The sequence below is a fragment of the Euleptes europaea genome, chromosome 16, assembly GCF_029931775.1.
Source record: "Euleptes europaea isolate rEulEur1 chromosome 16, rEulEur1.hap1, whole genome shotgun sequence".
NCBI classification, from domain to species: domain Eukaryota; kingdom Metazoa; phylum Chordata; class Lepidosauria; order Squamata; family Sphaerodactylidae; genus Euleptes; species Euleptes europaea.
In genome coordinates this window covers 36,328,601-36,345,791 of record NC_079327.1, presented here as the reverse complement: position 1 = coordinate 36,345,791, position 17,191 = coordinate 36,328,601, and the positions used below count along the sequence as shown (strand labels likewise).

The 17,191-nt window shown below is 41.6% G+C and overlaps 1 protein-coding gene across 3 annotated transcripts in view; it reads left to right on the top strand.

Annotated features, from left to right (window-relative positions):
- Positions 1–17,191, top strand: part of PPP2R3B (protein phosphatase 2 regulatory subunit B''beta) — a 37,194-nt gene that overhangs the window by 15,060 nt on the left and 4,943 nt on the right. For all 3 annotated transcript variants that reach the window (XM_056862022.1, XM_056862025.1, XM_056862024.1), the window contains exons 2-7: positions 6,525–6,710; positions 12,045–12,148; positions 12,556–12,658; positions 13,298–13,372; positions 14,684–14,770; positions 15,258–15,414. In XM_056862022.1, coding sequence (XP_056718000.1) covers positions 6,525–6,710; positions 12,045–12,148; positions 12,556–12,658; positions 13,298–13,372; positions 14,684–14,770; positions 15,258–15,414 — 712 coding nt within the window. The remainder of the gene's footprint in view (positions 1–6,524; positions 6,711–12,044; positions 12,149–12,555; positions 12,659–13,297; positions 13,373–14,683; positions 14,771–15,257; positions 15,415–17,191) is intronic.

Below are 17,191 nucleotides of genomic sequence, written 5' to 3'. Positions count from 1 at the left end.
CTTAGAAATAATAATAAAATTAGTCTTTTCATTGTCATTTCTTTGATCTTGATGAAAAAGATGAGTATATATTTAAAATATTTAAAATATATTTGTAAGATCAGCAAAATAACAAACGTACATTTGATGGATAGCTGAGCATCTATGTGTGGGAAATAATGGTGCAGGTTTTTGTATAGTTGAGTCATATTTCATCAATAGCAGTGAAGTGTGTGTAATGCTGAAGGGAGGGGGAAGGTTAAGTGAATATCCTGAGGGAAAATAAATGGATAATCCCCAAAGTGTTGCCTGTGTCTCTGGAGGGAACCTTTATGACAAGCTTGACACAAGTAAAATCCAAAGCATGAGAGTGCCACTCACATCTTCTCTTCCTGCCTTTGCCTTGAGGGTAGCTTTTCGGATGCTGCCCACAATGTAGTACTGTGCAGAGTATGCCACAGGAGCCAGTAGTTTATGGAAATGGCATGTGAATACCTATAAGGTGATCAGAACTCAAGCCTCTGCGCCTGCATACCCCTTCAGTTTGCTCTGATCCCCAAGGTGTTGGAGAAGGGGGGGGGGCGTTTGAAAGCTGCACATGTAGCGAAATGCACGCCACAAAGGCACTATCATTTAGGCTTGGCTTGTGGTATACTTGCCCAAGGGACTGGCTGCTCACCGTTGGTGTGTCCTGATTAGAAATTGCTCTGTGATACATAAGAACATAAGAAAGGCCCTGCTGGATCAGACCAAGGCCCATCAAGTCCAGCAGTCTGTTCACACAGTGGCCAACCAGGTGCCTCTAGGAAGCCCCCAAACAAGACGACTGCCGCAGCACCATCCTGCCTGTGTTCCACAGCACCTAAGATAATAGGCCTGCTCCTCTGATACTAGAGAGAATAGGTATGCAGCATGACTAGTATCCATTTTAACAAATAGCCATGAATACCCCTTTCCTCCATGAATATGTCCAGTCCCCTTTTAAAGCCTTCCAAGTTGGTAGCCATCACCACATCCTGGGGCAGGGAGTTCCACAATTTAACTATGTGTTGTGTGAAAAAATACTTCCTTTTATCTGTTTTGAATCTGTCACCCTCCAGCTTCAACAGATGACCTCCTGTTCTAGTATTATGGGAGAGGGAGAAAAACCTCTCCCTGTCCACTCTCTCCAAACCATGCATAATTTTATAGACCTCTATCATGTCTCCCCTTAGCCGCCTAACAGCAGAGTTATATTATGTATATGGATGTAAACCAGTTCCTTTTTTTTTTGTTGTCATGCTGACAGGAACCTAAAGCATTTAGAGTAAACACTGATTTGTGTTCATTGGTTCTCGTGGGTTATCCGGGCTGTGTAACCGTGGTCTTGGTATTTTCTTTCCTGACGTTTCGCCCGCAGCTGTGGCAGGCATCTTCAGTGTTACTCCTCTGAAGATGCCTACCACAGCTGCGGGCGAAACATCAGGAAAGAAAATACCAAGATCACGGTTACACAGCCCGGATAACCGACAAGAACCAATGAACTCTGACCGTGAAAGCCTTCGGCAATATACTGATTTGAGTCTTTCTACATAAGTACCTAATAATTATTTGCCTAGAAACAAGCCAGCTGACTGTTTTTGGCATAAGCTTTGTAAAACTAGTTAAAGCCCATTTATCAACTCTGCTGTGTGGTGTTGCGGATATAGGAAATCAGTTTTCTGAACGATTTGTTTTTAGAACAATGAAATTCCTTCGGCAACCGAGTGCTGATTATAACACTTAGCATCCTTGTGAACTCTGCACATCTGTCTTTGTGCAGGAATAAGTTGTGAAAATAAATTGTAGTTATCCCTATATGTTGTTCAGTGTAAAAACCCTAGTCCTTGTTCTTCACCATAATAAATGAGTTAAAATGCTCTTTGCTTGGCCGTTCCTCTAGTATATGTTTCTTTGCAATGGAGCAAATATTGTGGATGTGCTACATGCTTTCATAAGAACCTGACGATAATTCTCGCCAGCTCTTTCATTCTTCCTCTGTTGTTCAGAAATAGCATGAACTTCAGTGGATCTACTGCATCAGTCTGGTCTAGTTTTCTCATTATATAATATTGGAATTGATGCAAAAATCTTTTTTATGAAGTTAGTGCCGCAAGTGTCCAACTATATCTCAACTACTGTTTTCCAGAAAATAGTAACTATTGTTTTACATTAATAACCCCACAGTCCTTGCTTCATACTAAGTTAAGTTTATACATTGAGTCTGGGTACTACATAAAGTACTACATAGGAGCCCCATGGCGCAGAGTGGTAAGCTGCAGTACTGCAGTCAAAAGCTGTGCTCACGACCTGAGTTCGATCCCAACAGAAGTCGGTTTCAGGTAGCCGGCTCGAGGTTGACTCAGCCTTCCATCCTTCTGAGGTCGGTAAAATGAGTACCCAGCTTGCTGGGGGTAAAGGGAAGACGACTGGGGAAGGCACTGGCAAACCACCCCGTAAACAAAGTCTGCCTAGTACTCCATTCATTCATAAATCTTTAATGGCATATAAATTGTTACAATTGATACGAACAATGGTCATAAATCTTAAAACCAATAAGATAAAATCATAGCCAGTAACATCAGATATCAGAGGTTATATGTTTTTGGACATTTAGCACTTCTACTAAAAAATTGGCGACATCCACAGTAACCTCTGGAACTGAATCATTCATTAAAAATTGACATTTAACTTTATTAGACAGGTAAAACTTGGGATGTAACCAGTTTTTTAACCATTTTCTACGAGGTGTTTCATATAGAGGGCAATCACATAAAATATGTTCAATTGTATCCAAGGAATTTGAATTACAGGGGCAAGTCCGTTCATGAATTGGGATTTGATGGAACCTTCCATACAGTATCCTAGATGGGAAGGCATTGACCCTGGCAAGAGAGAAAGCTCTACGGAGAGTAGGTATATCCAAATTATAAAAATAATGGGGAATACTGTCTGTTTTATTCAAAAGGCACAACATTGCTGAGGAGCAGACAAAAGGTTGAGTAGGATGCAACCATTGTAACTCTATATCTAAAAGACGATGTTTGATTATTTTAAAAATGTGCTCCTCTGTAAATGGAACCAAGTCATCAAGAGAGACTCCGATTGATCTTATTTTAGTCAATATCAAGTTGTCCCAGGATGTATTATGAAGTTCTTTTAATAATAAAGATAAAAGGAAACCTTGCTCCGCTCTAAAATATACCGTATTTTTCGCTCCATAGGACACACCGCTCCATAAGACGCACCTAGTTTTTAGAGGAGGAAAACAAGAAAAAAATCTTGTTTTCCTCCTCTAAAAACGCGGGCAGGGAGCGGGCGCGCCAAGCGCTCAGAGCGGGCGGGGAGGAGGCGGGCGGGCGCTCCAAGAGCTCAGAGCGAGCTGGGAGGAGCCGGGCGGGAGAGGCGCTCCAAGCGCTCAGAGCGGGCGGGGAGGAGCCGGGCGGGCGCTCCAAGAGCTCAGAGCGAGCTGGGAGGAGCCGGGCGGGAGAGGCGCTCCAAGCGCTCAGAGCGGGCGGGGAGGAGGCGGGCGGGCGCGCCAAGAGCTCAGAGCGAGCTGGGAGGAGCCGGGCGGGAGAGGCGCTCCAAGCGCTCAGAGCGGGCGGGGAGGAGGCGGGCGGGCGCGCCAAGCCGCCCCCCCTCCGCTTCCCAGCTGGGAGGCGAGCAAGCGCACAGAGCGGGCTGGGCAGGCGCACAGAGCCGGCTGGGCGCGCTGGAACGGCGCGAGGCAGCTTTCCCCGGCTGCCTCCCAGCGCGCCCAGCCGGCTCTGGGCGCACATTCGCTCTATAAGACGCACCCACATTTCCCCTCACTTTTGAGAAGGAAAAAAGTGCGTCTTATGGAGCGAAAAATACGGTAGTTTAAGCCAGTAACGAACAGTTAATAACCAGGCCTTGGTTTCGCACAGGTTTTGGCCTAGTTCAGAGATGATTGCGTAGTAGGACACACAACGAGGGAAACCCAAAATATGTCTAAAAAAATTGGCTTGAAGAGATTCTAAATCGTGATTAAAAGCATTTACCCAGATAGGGATACCATACAAGACCTGGGGTAAAATTTTAGAGTTAAACACCTTAATTGTGGCAGGGATGTATTGGTTGCCCTTATAAAAGAAAAAGGACTTCAATTGACTCGCAGATATTTTCCCTAAGTCTGCCTAGTAAACATTGGCATGTGACGTCACCCCATGGGTCAGGAATGACCCGGTGCTTGCACAGGGGACCTTTACCTTGGGTCTTGTCCCTGTCTCTCGCCACCTATCCACTTTGTGGAGTGGTTATGGGGCGGGGGGGGGAGATTAGGACCGTTCTGTCTGGGTATACCACCCTCACAATTTGGAAGAGGCATAGGAAATAAATGTGAATACCACGTGCAGCAATTAATATAATTTGACGTCTGTTACTTAACTTTTTCCTTGCCGTGATAACCATTCAGGTTGGATAAGAAAAGTTTTCAGCTGTATTTTGATTTTGTAACAACGTTTATATTGAACGGGAGCACACGAACACAGACTTTTTTGTGTGCTGTCAAGTCACAGCTGACTTATGGTATCCCCATAGTATTTTCAAGGCAAGAGACGTTCGGAGGTGGTTTGCCATTGCCTGCCTCCGCGTGACGACTCTGGTAGTCCTCGGAGGTTGCCCACCTAGATTCTAACCAGGGCCGACACTGCTTAGCTTCTGAGATCAGCTTCTGAGCTCCTGAGCCTGGGGCTATCCAGGTCAGGGCGGAACACAGACTTAGAACTGGACAAGGAATGGAATGAGGAGGTAAATAACATATTGTCAGTGTATCCTTAAGCAGATGTGGTGGAGGAAAGTGCAGTCAAGTTGTAGCCAACTTATGGCTATCCCATGGGATTTTCAAGGCAAGAGATGAACAGAGGTGGTTTTCCACTGCCTGCTTCTGCATAGCAACCCTGGGCTTCCTTGGTGGTCTCCCATCCAAGTACTAACCAGGGCCGACCTTTCTTAGCTATCACGATTGGGCTAGCCGGGGCCATCCAGGTCAGGGTTGAAGTAAATGGGTTTAGAAGGGTGTAACTATGCTTATGATCGCGCTGCAAGTTACCTCAAGCAGCAAATACCCTGTATGAGCATAAGAAAACTGATTACTACTTTCTGCCATGTCAAACTCGTGTACATGGATACATATACCTCACTTTACATTTTAGGTGGATTATCTGAAGCGCTTATCTAGCTTTCTTGAAATATGTGGAGAATTTAGTGATTGTGTAATGCTAGTACATCTGAGAATTCTCAGTATTATGTGAATGTTCTCATAACACATGTTGTGATAGTTTGTAGTATTTAAAAAAAATGATATGAAAATCTTGAATTGACTAAAGAGCAATATTTTGCAAGTTTTCAGTTTTCCTACTCCGCAGTAGTATCAAAATGAAATCAGATTTGTTTTAATAAAACATTGGATAAACAAATACAAAACAAAAAATGCCCCACTGAAGTTAATGCTTCATAAAGACATTTTTATAGGAAGATATTTTTGCATTGCTATAAATTAAGCTAGAGGTAGTTGACTACTGATCCTAATCACAGAAGTGTGGATGTAATCTCCATTGGGAATCAGTGACTTTCTGCTTAGGTGCCCATCACAAAGGCATTAATCCCACAGACTAAAACCATTTGTCAGTGTGGGCCCCACAATGACTCTTCTATATCTTGCCATAATCAGGCATGATGTTTAGTAGCTCTAGTCATGTATGACTTTGATGTGACAATTAGTAAATGCAGCTGTGTGATAAGAAGAATGATTAATGTATTTATTATAGGCTCACTTATTGCACTCTAACTGTAGCTATCCCATGCAGTGACTTGTTCCAACTGCTGCTATTGTTGTTTGCTACCATATCACCAGAGGACAAAATGAATAAAAGGCACATCTGTTTGGAACTCCTTTAAAATTGCTCAGATAATCTTTCTGGACCAAAAATGTTAACACTTTTATTTATATGTATAGTATATAGCATGTATACACTGGCATAGGGATTGTCTCTCTTTTAATATATTAAGATTTATTTTTAAATGGCTGTCTCTTCCAAGTATGTGGCATTCATTTTCCACCCCTTGTTTTAGGATTTAGAATAAAGTTTTCACTCTTGTAGTGTAGTGTAGCCTGGGGTGTAGCAAGCAACTGAAAATTACAGCATTGTTCTGTCACTTAAGTAGAAGTGTTCATTATTTGCTTGTGATTACTTGGTAACGCTTATTCTAATAATAGATAACCTTTATGTGTAATTGCAGATGTTTTGTTAAGTGACTGTTTCTAAAAGTGGGTGAGGAGGTTACAAGAGGCTTATCATAAATGTAGGGAATAGTAGATTTCATTGTTAATTTGTTTAATCATGGAAACAGCCTTCTTAATTTGAGCTTTGTTGAAATCTTGCCATAAGACTATACTATTTGATGGTGAAATGGGGAAATTTTAATGTAGTGTTTCCAGGGAGAAAACTAGAAAATTTCTTTTTAAGATATGTTTAATAATATCTCTCTTTTTTGGGTCTATTTAGGTTCAGTCAAAGAAAGAAGAACCTTTGACACCATCTTTGAGCCAAACCATTCCAACATTTTATTTCCCTCGAGGATGTCCACAAGAAAAAGTGAATATTGATGCTGTCATTGCAAAAGTAGAGAAATCTTTCTCTCAGTTTCCAAATGAGCGAGCGTCATTAGAAGACATGGGGAAAGTTGCCAAGGTGACTGGTTTGGTTTCTCTTCTTGGGTGCATATCTGCAGGATATGAAATCCAGTAAGAATATTGGATGTATTTAAGTGTACTATGCTCAGTAGGACAGTCCACCATCCTTATCCCCCTTTACCATAGCATCTTTTTGAAACATTTTGTTACAGTACAGCCCTAATTACCTCTACTGCAGTCTCTAGAGTAGGTCTGCAAAGAATTGTATTGCTAGCGTGGGAGAAAGGTGAGAAAAACAACCATTTGTTGAAATGTTCAAAACAATTTGGGTTTGGTGATTATTTTTTCCATTGGATGGTTGCCATCTTACTCTGGCTCTAACTCTAGGGTAACCATCCATAACACTTTGTAGAGATACCTGTAGAGATTAAATACCTATAGAGGTTAAAAGGGGAGTCAGACAGGGATATCCCCTGTCAGTCCTACTATTGAATTAGCAGTTGAACCATTTGCCTTAATTTTAAACAATTTGAACAGATTCAAGGGTTGAAAATGAAGGGATAACATTATGAAGTGAATCTGTATGCAGACAATGCTGTTACCTCCTGAACACATTCATTTAACTCTGATAATAAGATTAAACCAAATAATTCAAAAGTTTGAACAAATGTCTGGCTAAAAATTAAATGTGGAAAGACTGAAACTTTACTCTTGATGAACAAGAAAGAGTATTTCAGTTCATGTACTTTGTGTGTAGCTAAGAGTAATAAAAATTAAATACCTAGGAACCTGATTTCTGAGATTAAAGTAAAAATAGTTTGATTAAAACTAAATATCTAATTTCTTGGTGGAATAAATATTGTAAATGTCTATATGGCACTCTTTCCCACAGGGCAGGTTGATACTGGCAATGTGGCCACATCAGACATGATATACTCCTCTACTAGGCCAGTTTCTTTTTCTTAAACAGGCGCAATCAAAAGTGCTGTGTACATGGAACCACGCTGACTGATTTAAGGGAGAACCGAGAAAGACGCTTTCTCCTAAGCCATGATACTTAGATTAAGTTAACTGCTGTTTTTCTCTTCTGCCATCAAATGAAGTCCAAAGATTATTTTACTTATTTACTAATGGTTCAATTTTAATTCAAGATCAGGACATTGCAAGCATTGTAGAATTGGTCCAGTAGCTTTATTTAAACTACAAAGGTGGCTTAGGCCTTCCTAATATAAGAGTTTATTATCATGCAGTTAAATTACCTTAGTAAAACGGGTATTTTAAGGAAGGGTTCTTTATTGATTTATATAAAGCAAAACTATGATGCCATGAGATGTACAGCTATGGCTAAAGAAAAATGAGAGAGAAATGTGCTATAGAGAGGGCGATTATATTATTTAAGCACTGATACAGAGTTTGTCACATTATTGTGTAAGTTGGCACCTACAATTTCCCTATTGTCTTTTGATCAGAAATAGAAAATTAATTCCTGGTCATGATCCTATTAATTTTAAGTATTGGGGACTTTCCAGTTGTGCTAGGCAGCATACATTTAGGATGAGCAATGAAATGTTTCTTTCTGAACTTACTCTAGACAGAGAAAATGGGACAATCTCTATTTTTCCGTTTTTATATATAAAAAATTGTGTATTGTCACAGCTAAGAAGGAAATCTACTGAGAGAACTGACAAAATTTGAAAAAATCAGCATTACAAATAGTTTGATTGCACATATCATTTAAAAAACACCATGCTAAACATACAGCCTCTGGATCACACTCTGTACTCACACTTTTATAAACATCCTCGCTCTGAGGGAAGGGCATTTTGCAACTTCGGGTGGTTCTCATTATGTGCCCAGAGAGGCAGGTCCAAATCTTCACTTCCTGTCTTCCTGGGTGGGAATTGCCCAGGAGCTCAGTGTCCATCCTGCCTTAGCCGGGAAGAGCAGCATCGCGAGCAGCTCCATGCTTGCCTTCAACAGCTCTTAGAGAAAACCCTTCCTTTTTCCTTACATTTCTTTTTTCTGTAAAACTAGCCTTGTTTTCAACCTATTTTAAAAACCTCTCTCTTTTCCCATTCATTTCTTTGCTCTGCTTCTTCCCCCTCCCCTTCTTCAACACGAAGTGAAAATGGCATCGCTGGGAAGAGGCACTAAAGATGCGTTCCTCTCTGCAGAGGATTACAATGCAGCCCTTGTCACCTCAGCAGGGCATGTGGCAGCTGATCACTAACAACTGCAAACGCGGTCCCAACGAGTCGGGGGAAACTGGGGAGACCAGTGCAACAAAGAAAGCACGATTGGAAGAGTCCTGTAAAAAAGGCACGAATCGGACCCAAGAAGAGAGAACGGCTTCCTCCTCCATCAGGTGCGAAAGGGAGACCACCCAGGGAGGCTCGTCTTCAAATCTCTCAACACCCCTGCAAGCTGCAGCTGGCAAAGCAAACCTCTCCCCTTCAGCTGAAGATGCAAGTGAGAAGCCAGTCACCCAGGCGGAGGTGCAGCCTATATTTAACATGGCCCTGGAGAAGCAATTGCAGGCCATCCAAGCCCTATGGACACCTAGTCCCCCCTCTCCAGCTAGGCATTCCAGGCTCCCCTGGAAGTTCTATCTCCCTCCCTTTTCAACATAGGGATCGCTTAGAAGGGGGAGCCCAGTCTGACTTCCAGAGATCAGGCAACAATGGCTGACCAAGGTGGCAATGAAAGCCTCATTTGCAGAGGTGGGATCTCAACATCAGGACGAATGCTACTCTCAGATGCTGGAATCTGATATGTTAAAGAGGAAGGGGAATTCATCTCCGATGAGGAGGACCCTGAAGTTTTGGTAGAGTAGCAACCCAGATTATTTGCTGCAGAGGATTTTCAGGGACTCCTCTCCAAGGCACACATGGCCTTAGACTTAAATGAAGAGCTAGACTCTTCAGAGGAGCCTAGACCTAAGACCAAGAAAAAGGGAGTAAAATAATTATTTCCCAGTATCCAGCACCGTACTACTCCCAGAGTACTTTGAAAAACTGGTAAAAGCGGAATGGGACAAACTTGTGGCCAGCAGGCAGTTCCCAGCTAGGGTCAGGAGGCTCTATAAGATGGCACCTCATACAATGCCCATGTTTCAAATGCCCTTAGTCGACGCCCCGATAGCCGCTATTCAATCCTCAGACTTGCTTTCTGAGGACAGGGTGGGCCATATCAGGGATCTCCTGGACAGGAAAACTGAGATCCTAAGCAAAAAGGTTCATGAAGCCTCCATACTGGCAATACAAGCCATACAAGTCATGGCCGCTATGTCCATAATGGCCAGGGCCTCCATAGTGTGGGTTAAAAAACTCATCCAATTAATGCCAGGGGAAGATTTCAGGATAGCAGAGGGCCTTAATAAGAATCTTAATGCTGTCACGTTCATGGCTGACTCGTCTCTGGATGCCATGACCTTTGCAGCCCACTCCACAGCATCCCTCGGCAGTCAGGAGAGCCCTTTGGATACACCGTTGGCAGACAGTCTTTAGGTCCAAATCACTTATGATGGCTTACCCCTTTCAAGGGGACAGGCTATTCGGAGATAGACAAGAGAAAATTATCATTGAAACCAAGGACAAAAAGCATGGATCATCCTGATAGCCCCATTCTGGCCGAAGAGACCCTGGTTTCCCAGCTTCTGAGGGAGCTGTCAATTCAAGAACCTTGACACCTTCCGGTGACCCACAGCCTTCTGCTTCAGCAACTCCTCATCCATCCAGGTCCTCAATGGCTTCGCTTAATCACCTGGAAATTGAGGGGAAGGCTCTTAGGCTACAGTGCAGACCTGATCAACACCATCATCGAAGCGCATGTACAATACCTCATGGAGGCCCTTCATCCTGTAGTACTGGAGTCATCAAGGTTTTGGATTTCCTACAAGATGGGGTTAAGCAAGGTCTAAAAGCCTCCACCCTCCGTCGGCAGCTTGCAGTTCTAACCGCAGTCATCCCAGCCATGGAGGGGAATGCCTTCAACAGACATCCTCAACAGGCATCTTCATATCATATCCTTCATCAAGGGAGTCTCTCAAACCTCCCTTTCAGTCATACATCATTTCCTGACTTGGCGTTTACACATCGTATTGTCAGCTCTTACAAAACCACTATTTGAGCCTATAAAGGATGCCCCACTAAAGTTCCTCAGAATGAAAGCCATATTCTTAACCGCACTTACATCTGCGCTCTGAGTTTCGGAGTTGGGAGCTGTCTCCATCCGTATGGAACTGCGTGTTTCATAAAGACAAGGTGGTTCTGAGACCAGACCCCACCTTTATATCCAAGGTGAATTCCATATTCCACCGGAAACAAGAACTCCACCTGCCGTCATTCTGCCCTCATCCTTTTTGCAAGAAAGAAAGAGAATGGCACACTCCGGGTATAAAAAGCGCATTCTATGAGAAGTGCGACAACCTCAGCGGCCTTTGACAAACAGGCCTCAGTGGAAGACATTTGCAGAGCAGTCACCTGGTCTTCTGTCTCCACTTTCATCAGGCATTATAAGATCAACTCATTTGCCTCAGCCTTCATGTGGCCTTCAGCTGGAGAGTGTTGAAATACGTGCTGGAAGAGGAATGAGACCCACCCTAATTCCAGAAGCTCTTGGAGATCCCGAAGCTGCAAGATGCCCTTCCCTCAGAGCGAGAACAGAACCTTGACTACTTACCGTGAGGGTTCCTTTTGCTCTGAGGTTAGAAGGGCATCTTGCCCACCCAAAAGAGGAGACTATACGATTACAACGTAACACCATCCCACGGCGGAGTGTTTAAGAACCAAAAAGGAAGGCTCCTTCCTTGAAGAATGATTCTGCATGAAAAAGAAGGACCCCTTACCCATCTTTCTATCTGTCTTGTTTGGCTCAAGAGGTTTTTTTTCTTCTCCAGGACTATTATAGCTGTATTTAAGTGTTCCTTCTTGTTTGGCACTGTTGTTCTCTTGTCTTTTTCTATGTGTATATATATATACATTTTCCTGTCTCAGCGCAGGAAGTACGAAACTGAGCTTCTGGGCAATTCCCGCCCAGGAAGACAGGAAGTGAAGATTTGGCCCTGCCTCCCTGGGAATGCTGTGGGAATCACCCAAAGTTGCAAGATGCCCTTCTAGCCTCAGAGCAGCAGGAACTCTCCCAGTAAGTAGTCAAGGTTCCATTTTAACAGATTTCAATCCTGAAATGAGCATAATCTGTGGAAATTGTATAGAGGGACATTTGGTGCTCAGTAGTTCTCATAGGTCAATTTATTTCTTACAATGAAAATAATATAATCAGCAAAATGATTTTTTTGTAGTTTTTCCAAACGTGGAACATTCTTATAAGTCCTGAAGTTAGTTCTGAAAAATTAATCCTCAAATTTGTTTGTTATTCTTTGCCTTAATTTTAGGCATGTGAATGCCCTCTCTATTGGAAAGGCCCCCTATTTTCTTGTGCTGGAGGAGAACGAACAGGATTTGTATCAGTTCATAAATTTGTTGCAATGTGGCGAAAGTAAGTATGATTCTTTTTAATGCAATGCCATTTTGTCATGTTTTTAAATAGAGTAAGTGGAAGACCTGTTAGAATGATCAGCAGTAAGTAATAACTTACCATCTCTTTTTCCCCAACAAACGTGTATTTTGTATCTGATGTAAAAAAAATCCCATGTTAATAATGTAGATCAGTTATTTCAAACTGAATTGGGGGGGCGGGGGCAAGGCAGAAATGAAGCTAAATCTCTATAAAGAAATGAGCTGCAATGGGTTTTCACAGTTACATTAGAGAATTGCATAGACACTATGTTCAAGGATTTGGATTAGATGTTTATTCCTGTCTGCAAGAAAACTTTGAGCTTGTTTCCTGCTATTAAAATATAAATTTACTAAGTATGCACAAATTCAATAAATTATACATTTCAGGATACTACAGACTTGTCATGATGCTGCTGCGAAGTTTGTTCATCTTTTAAAGAGTCCTGGATGTAACTATTTGGTACAAGAAGACTTCATTCCACTTTTGCAAGTAAATTACCACTTACTTAATTAGTACTGTGGAATCCCAGAAAGTGGTTATTTGCTCAGCTAGCTCTTTGAAAATGTTACTTATTTATTGATGCACTCACTGAGGGGTAGGAAAGCTGAAACTTGGTTTCTGTGCAGTCCAAGGCACATGTATTATCAGTCTGAAAATTAGACAGTGTTATTCGTCTTGCCCAAAACTTTGGCATACAAATCATTCTTATTTCCACAGCCCTTCAAACTCACCTCAAACCGTTTCCATTCAGATCTCACAAGCATTTGCCCCTAGCTTCTACTAGTTCGTACTCCCCATCCTTTCCTCCCTGCAACCTCTTCTTTAGAATTGCTGTTCACTATTTTAATGTGTGCAGCCCTTTCCAGTGTAATCGGATTTTTGCATATCATTTCTGACATTTGTATTCCCATACTATAATATACCTCTTGTTAAAGCTGTTGGCTGTGTATCTTAAAACATATAATTGTCTTAAGCCAACATAATGTCTTTAGCATGGCATCTTATGATTTGGCTATGATTCATTAAGGAATTGCACGTTAAAATTCTGTGTCTACTTGTTTTTGTTTTTTTGCGTATGTTGACAATGAATGTACCCACAGACCTGTAACCTTCATGCTTCTTTCTTAGGATATAGTCAATAGTCACCCTAGCCTTGTGTTCTTAAAAGAAGCATCAGAATTTCATTCTCGGTACATTACCACAGTAAGTGTCCTTTGTATTTTAAAATGGCCTTCTCTGAACTCTGGTACTGGAAGATCCATGTGTTTAAACATGGATCTGTCCTTTCATGTAAGAAGTAGACAATGGCAGGGTCTGACTTTACATGGAAGAGAAGCACCAAATTATATTACAGAGATCCTGCATTTGGTTTGGTCCTTAATTTCCTTTTTCATATTCTTGTTGTCAAGAATGTTCTTGTTGACAAGTTGGTAAAATGTGGTGTGGATCCTATTACTGTTAGGTGGATTTGTAACTGGTTGACAAATCTCACCCAAAGAGTACTTGTTAATGGTTCCTCATCCTCTAGGAGAGGAGTGACAAGTGGAGTGCCTCAGGGATCTGTTTTGGGCCCTGCGTTGTTCAACATCTTCATGAATGACTTGGATGAAGGAATAGAGGAGATGCTATTAAATTTTCAGATGGTGCTGAATTGGGAGGGGTAGCAAATGCAGTAAAAGATGAGTTGAAGGAGCTGCATTTGTTTAGCCTGGAGAAAAGGCGATTGAGAGGTGATATGATAACCATCTTTAAGTACTTGAAGGGCTGTCATATAGAGGATGGAGCGGAGTTGTTTCTGTTGCCCCAGAAGGTCAGACCAGAACCAACAGGTAGAAATTAAATCGAAAGAGTTTTCGGCTAAACATTTAGAAAAACGTCCGGACAGTTGGAGCAGTTCCTCAGTGGAACAGGTGAGCTCTCCTTCTTCTCAATTTTAAGCAGAGGCTAGATGACCATCTGTCAGCAATGCTGATTCTGTGAATTTAGGCAGATCATGAGAAGGAGTGTGAGAAGGGATGAGTCAGTTTCTTGACTCTTGTGGCCCTTTTTACATACCCAGAGTAATGCCTATCGTCACTTTGGGATCGGGAAACAATTTTCCTCCAGGCCTGAATGGTCGGGGATCCTGGAGCCTTTTTGTCCTCCTCTGGGCATAGAGCAGGGGTCACTGGGGGATTGGGAGTGGGGGAGGTAGTTGTGAATTTCCTGTGTTGTGCAGGAATTCCCTGTGTTCTTCCCAATGGGGACCCAAAGCGGCTTACAATATTCCAGGGTTTAGCACTTACCTGGGTTGATTCCCTTTTGTGGCCAATGCCATTTGGTAGTATTTACTTACATATATACAAGTAGAGCACAGGTGGAGGCACAAAGGCACTGCTACAGGACAAGTTGGTAGTGCAGAGAGGCTGTAAACAAAAGATATCTGAATACAGCAAGTAGTTTTATATTTAGGTACGTAGAATACTGTGGGTGAATATAATCAGTGACCTATTCATACTTATTTTTTTGCTGCAGGTAATACAGAGGATATTTTATACAGTAAATAGGTCATGGTCAGGAAGAATCACTTGTAATGAGCTTAGAAAAAGCAGCTTTTTGCAGGTATGTTATGTGTGCAACGTGGTTAATTGTAAACCTAAACATAAATTAAAACTAAAACATAAAACACGGGCTATTCAAATGGATGGCACTGAAATCAGTGAAGTCCAGAGTATTTTAAAGAATGCAGCTGTTATTTTAGTAATGTGTTTATGTGCACTTTGTGATGGTATTATTCTACTTGGATTTTTACATGTGTTCTAAAGCCCCCAGCAGTATCTTACGCCACGCTATGCAAGTCTGGTAGTAAAATCATAACTTTGCAATAATCCCACCATGGGGTTTAGAATTGGGCCTTCGTGGCATTTTTAAATTGCTATAAAATGGTGGCATTGGACGCTGTTATATCCAGTTCAGCCCTGAGTGGGGACCCACAATGAACTCAGAATTTGCATAAGATAAGATGAGAACTCTTCCTGTAAACTGCCGCTGTGACAGTTGGGACCATGCTTTCTCAATGATACTTTCTCTTGTGTATTTTCATTAATAGAATGTTGCAATGCTAGAAGAAGAAGTAGATATTAACCAGCTGACAGAATACTTTTCTTACGAGCACTTTTACGTAATTTACTGCAAATTTTGGGAGCTGGATACAGACCACGACCTTTATATTGATGCAAAGGATTTAGCACGGCATAATGATCACGGTATGATAGTGCAATTTAGTTGAATGGTGTAATTAACCTTTGTAGTAGAGCAATACATTTCATCATATTTTCAACTACGTATTAGAGTTCGCCGCTCTTGGCCACTGCACCATGCTGGCTCTCTTTTTGTATCTTAACTTATGGCTTTTATCATCTCTACTGGTAACATGAAAATTAGCTAACAGCAGAAACATTTTGGTAGTTTATAAAGTATCATATTTACCTGAAAGGAAAACAACCCTAAATGTAAGATAACCTCCCCCCAACCAAAAAAAAAAAAAGTTATATAGAAAGCTTATTACTGTACATTGCTGTATTACTGAACTGTACCTGGGGGGGAAACCTAGTCTTCCTTTCAAGTAAATGGCAAATTATCTCTAGATGTAAGCTGAACTCAATTAAAATGTAGCTGAAATTATCTTTATTTTACAAGCATTTTAAATAAACCACACAAAATGATGCTAAATCTTGGAATAGAAAAGGGCTAGCATTCCTCCTTATGTCTGGGAATCTTATTTTAAGGACCTCTTTTTGTGAGTTTTAGACATACAGGGTTCCAGGACGATAGTAACTTCTGACCATTTGCCCCAATGGCAATCTGTGTTCCCTATTGAAATTAAATCCCTCATCAGTTGCTGATGTCCAGAGAGAGCCCCAGGCTCTGAGTTAATCCCAAATGAACTGCTTAGGGTTAATCCTAGTTAGTGGGTTGATATTCTTGCTCCCATGTTCATTTAGATTAACTGCTCAGGATTTATTCCAAAATCATGGAGGCATACCATAATAGTCCCAGTTTTATAAAAGGGCAAGTGTTTTGATTCAAGCTGCTATCACCCAATCAGTTTACTTTCTTCTTTGGGTAAATTATATTCCTCATATTAGTTAAGGAAATGACTTGACTGGATTAAGCAATATGATGTTCTTGGTTGGGAGTAAACTGATTTTAGAAGGGGCTATGGCTCATACAACAATTTCATATGGATCTTACAGCTCAGGTCTGTTGTGGTAATGAGGGGGAAATTGACTGAGTCTTTCCATTTGGAGAAAGAGGTTAGACAGACATATGTTTTGGCCCTCTGTTGTTTAATTTATATTTGAATGATTTATCAGGAAATTTTTAGGAGACCTGGCCCCCACCAAAGTTAGCAAACTAGTTATCCGATCTTGTTACGCATACATTGTGGTTCTTTTGTCCAATACAAGAGTGGGATTGCAAAGATCATTTAAAATAATTTCTCCAAGTATTGTTCTAGGGAAGGTCTGTTGATAAACCATCACAAATCTAAGATTATTATCTTCTCTAAGTCGGAAGTCGGTTTCAGGTAGCTGGCTCAAGGTTGACTCAGCCTTCCATCCTTCCAAGGTCGGTAAAATGAGTACCCACGTTGCTGGGGGTAAAGGGAAGATGACTGGGGAAAGCACTGGCAAACCACCCCGTAAACAAAGTCTGCCTAGTAAACGTTGGCATGTGACATCACCCCATGGGTCAGGAATGACCCGGTGCTTGCACAGGGGACCTTTACCTTACTTAAGAAGAGAAAATTGACCTCTTTTTGTTGGCTACTGGATGGTATTGAAGTCGAAAAGGTTAAAGATTTTGTTTATCTTGGCATTCTTATTTGTCATACAACCTTAGTTGAAATTCCTACCAAAACGCGGTGTGTAATAAAATTAAACCCAGTATTGTAAATTTCTTATAAACTAAAGGTAGAAAATATATTCTAGGAGCTATTCAAGTTTTTAATTTAAAAGTTATTCCAGTTGTTCTTTTTTGGTT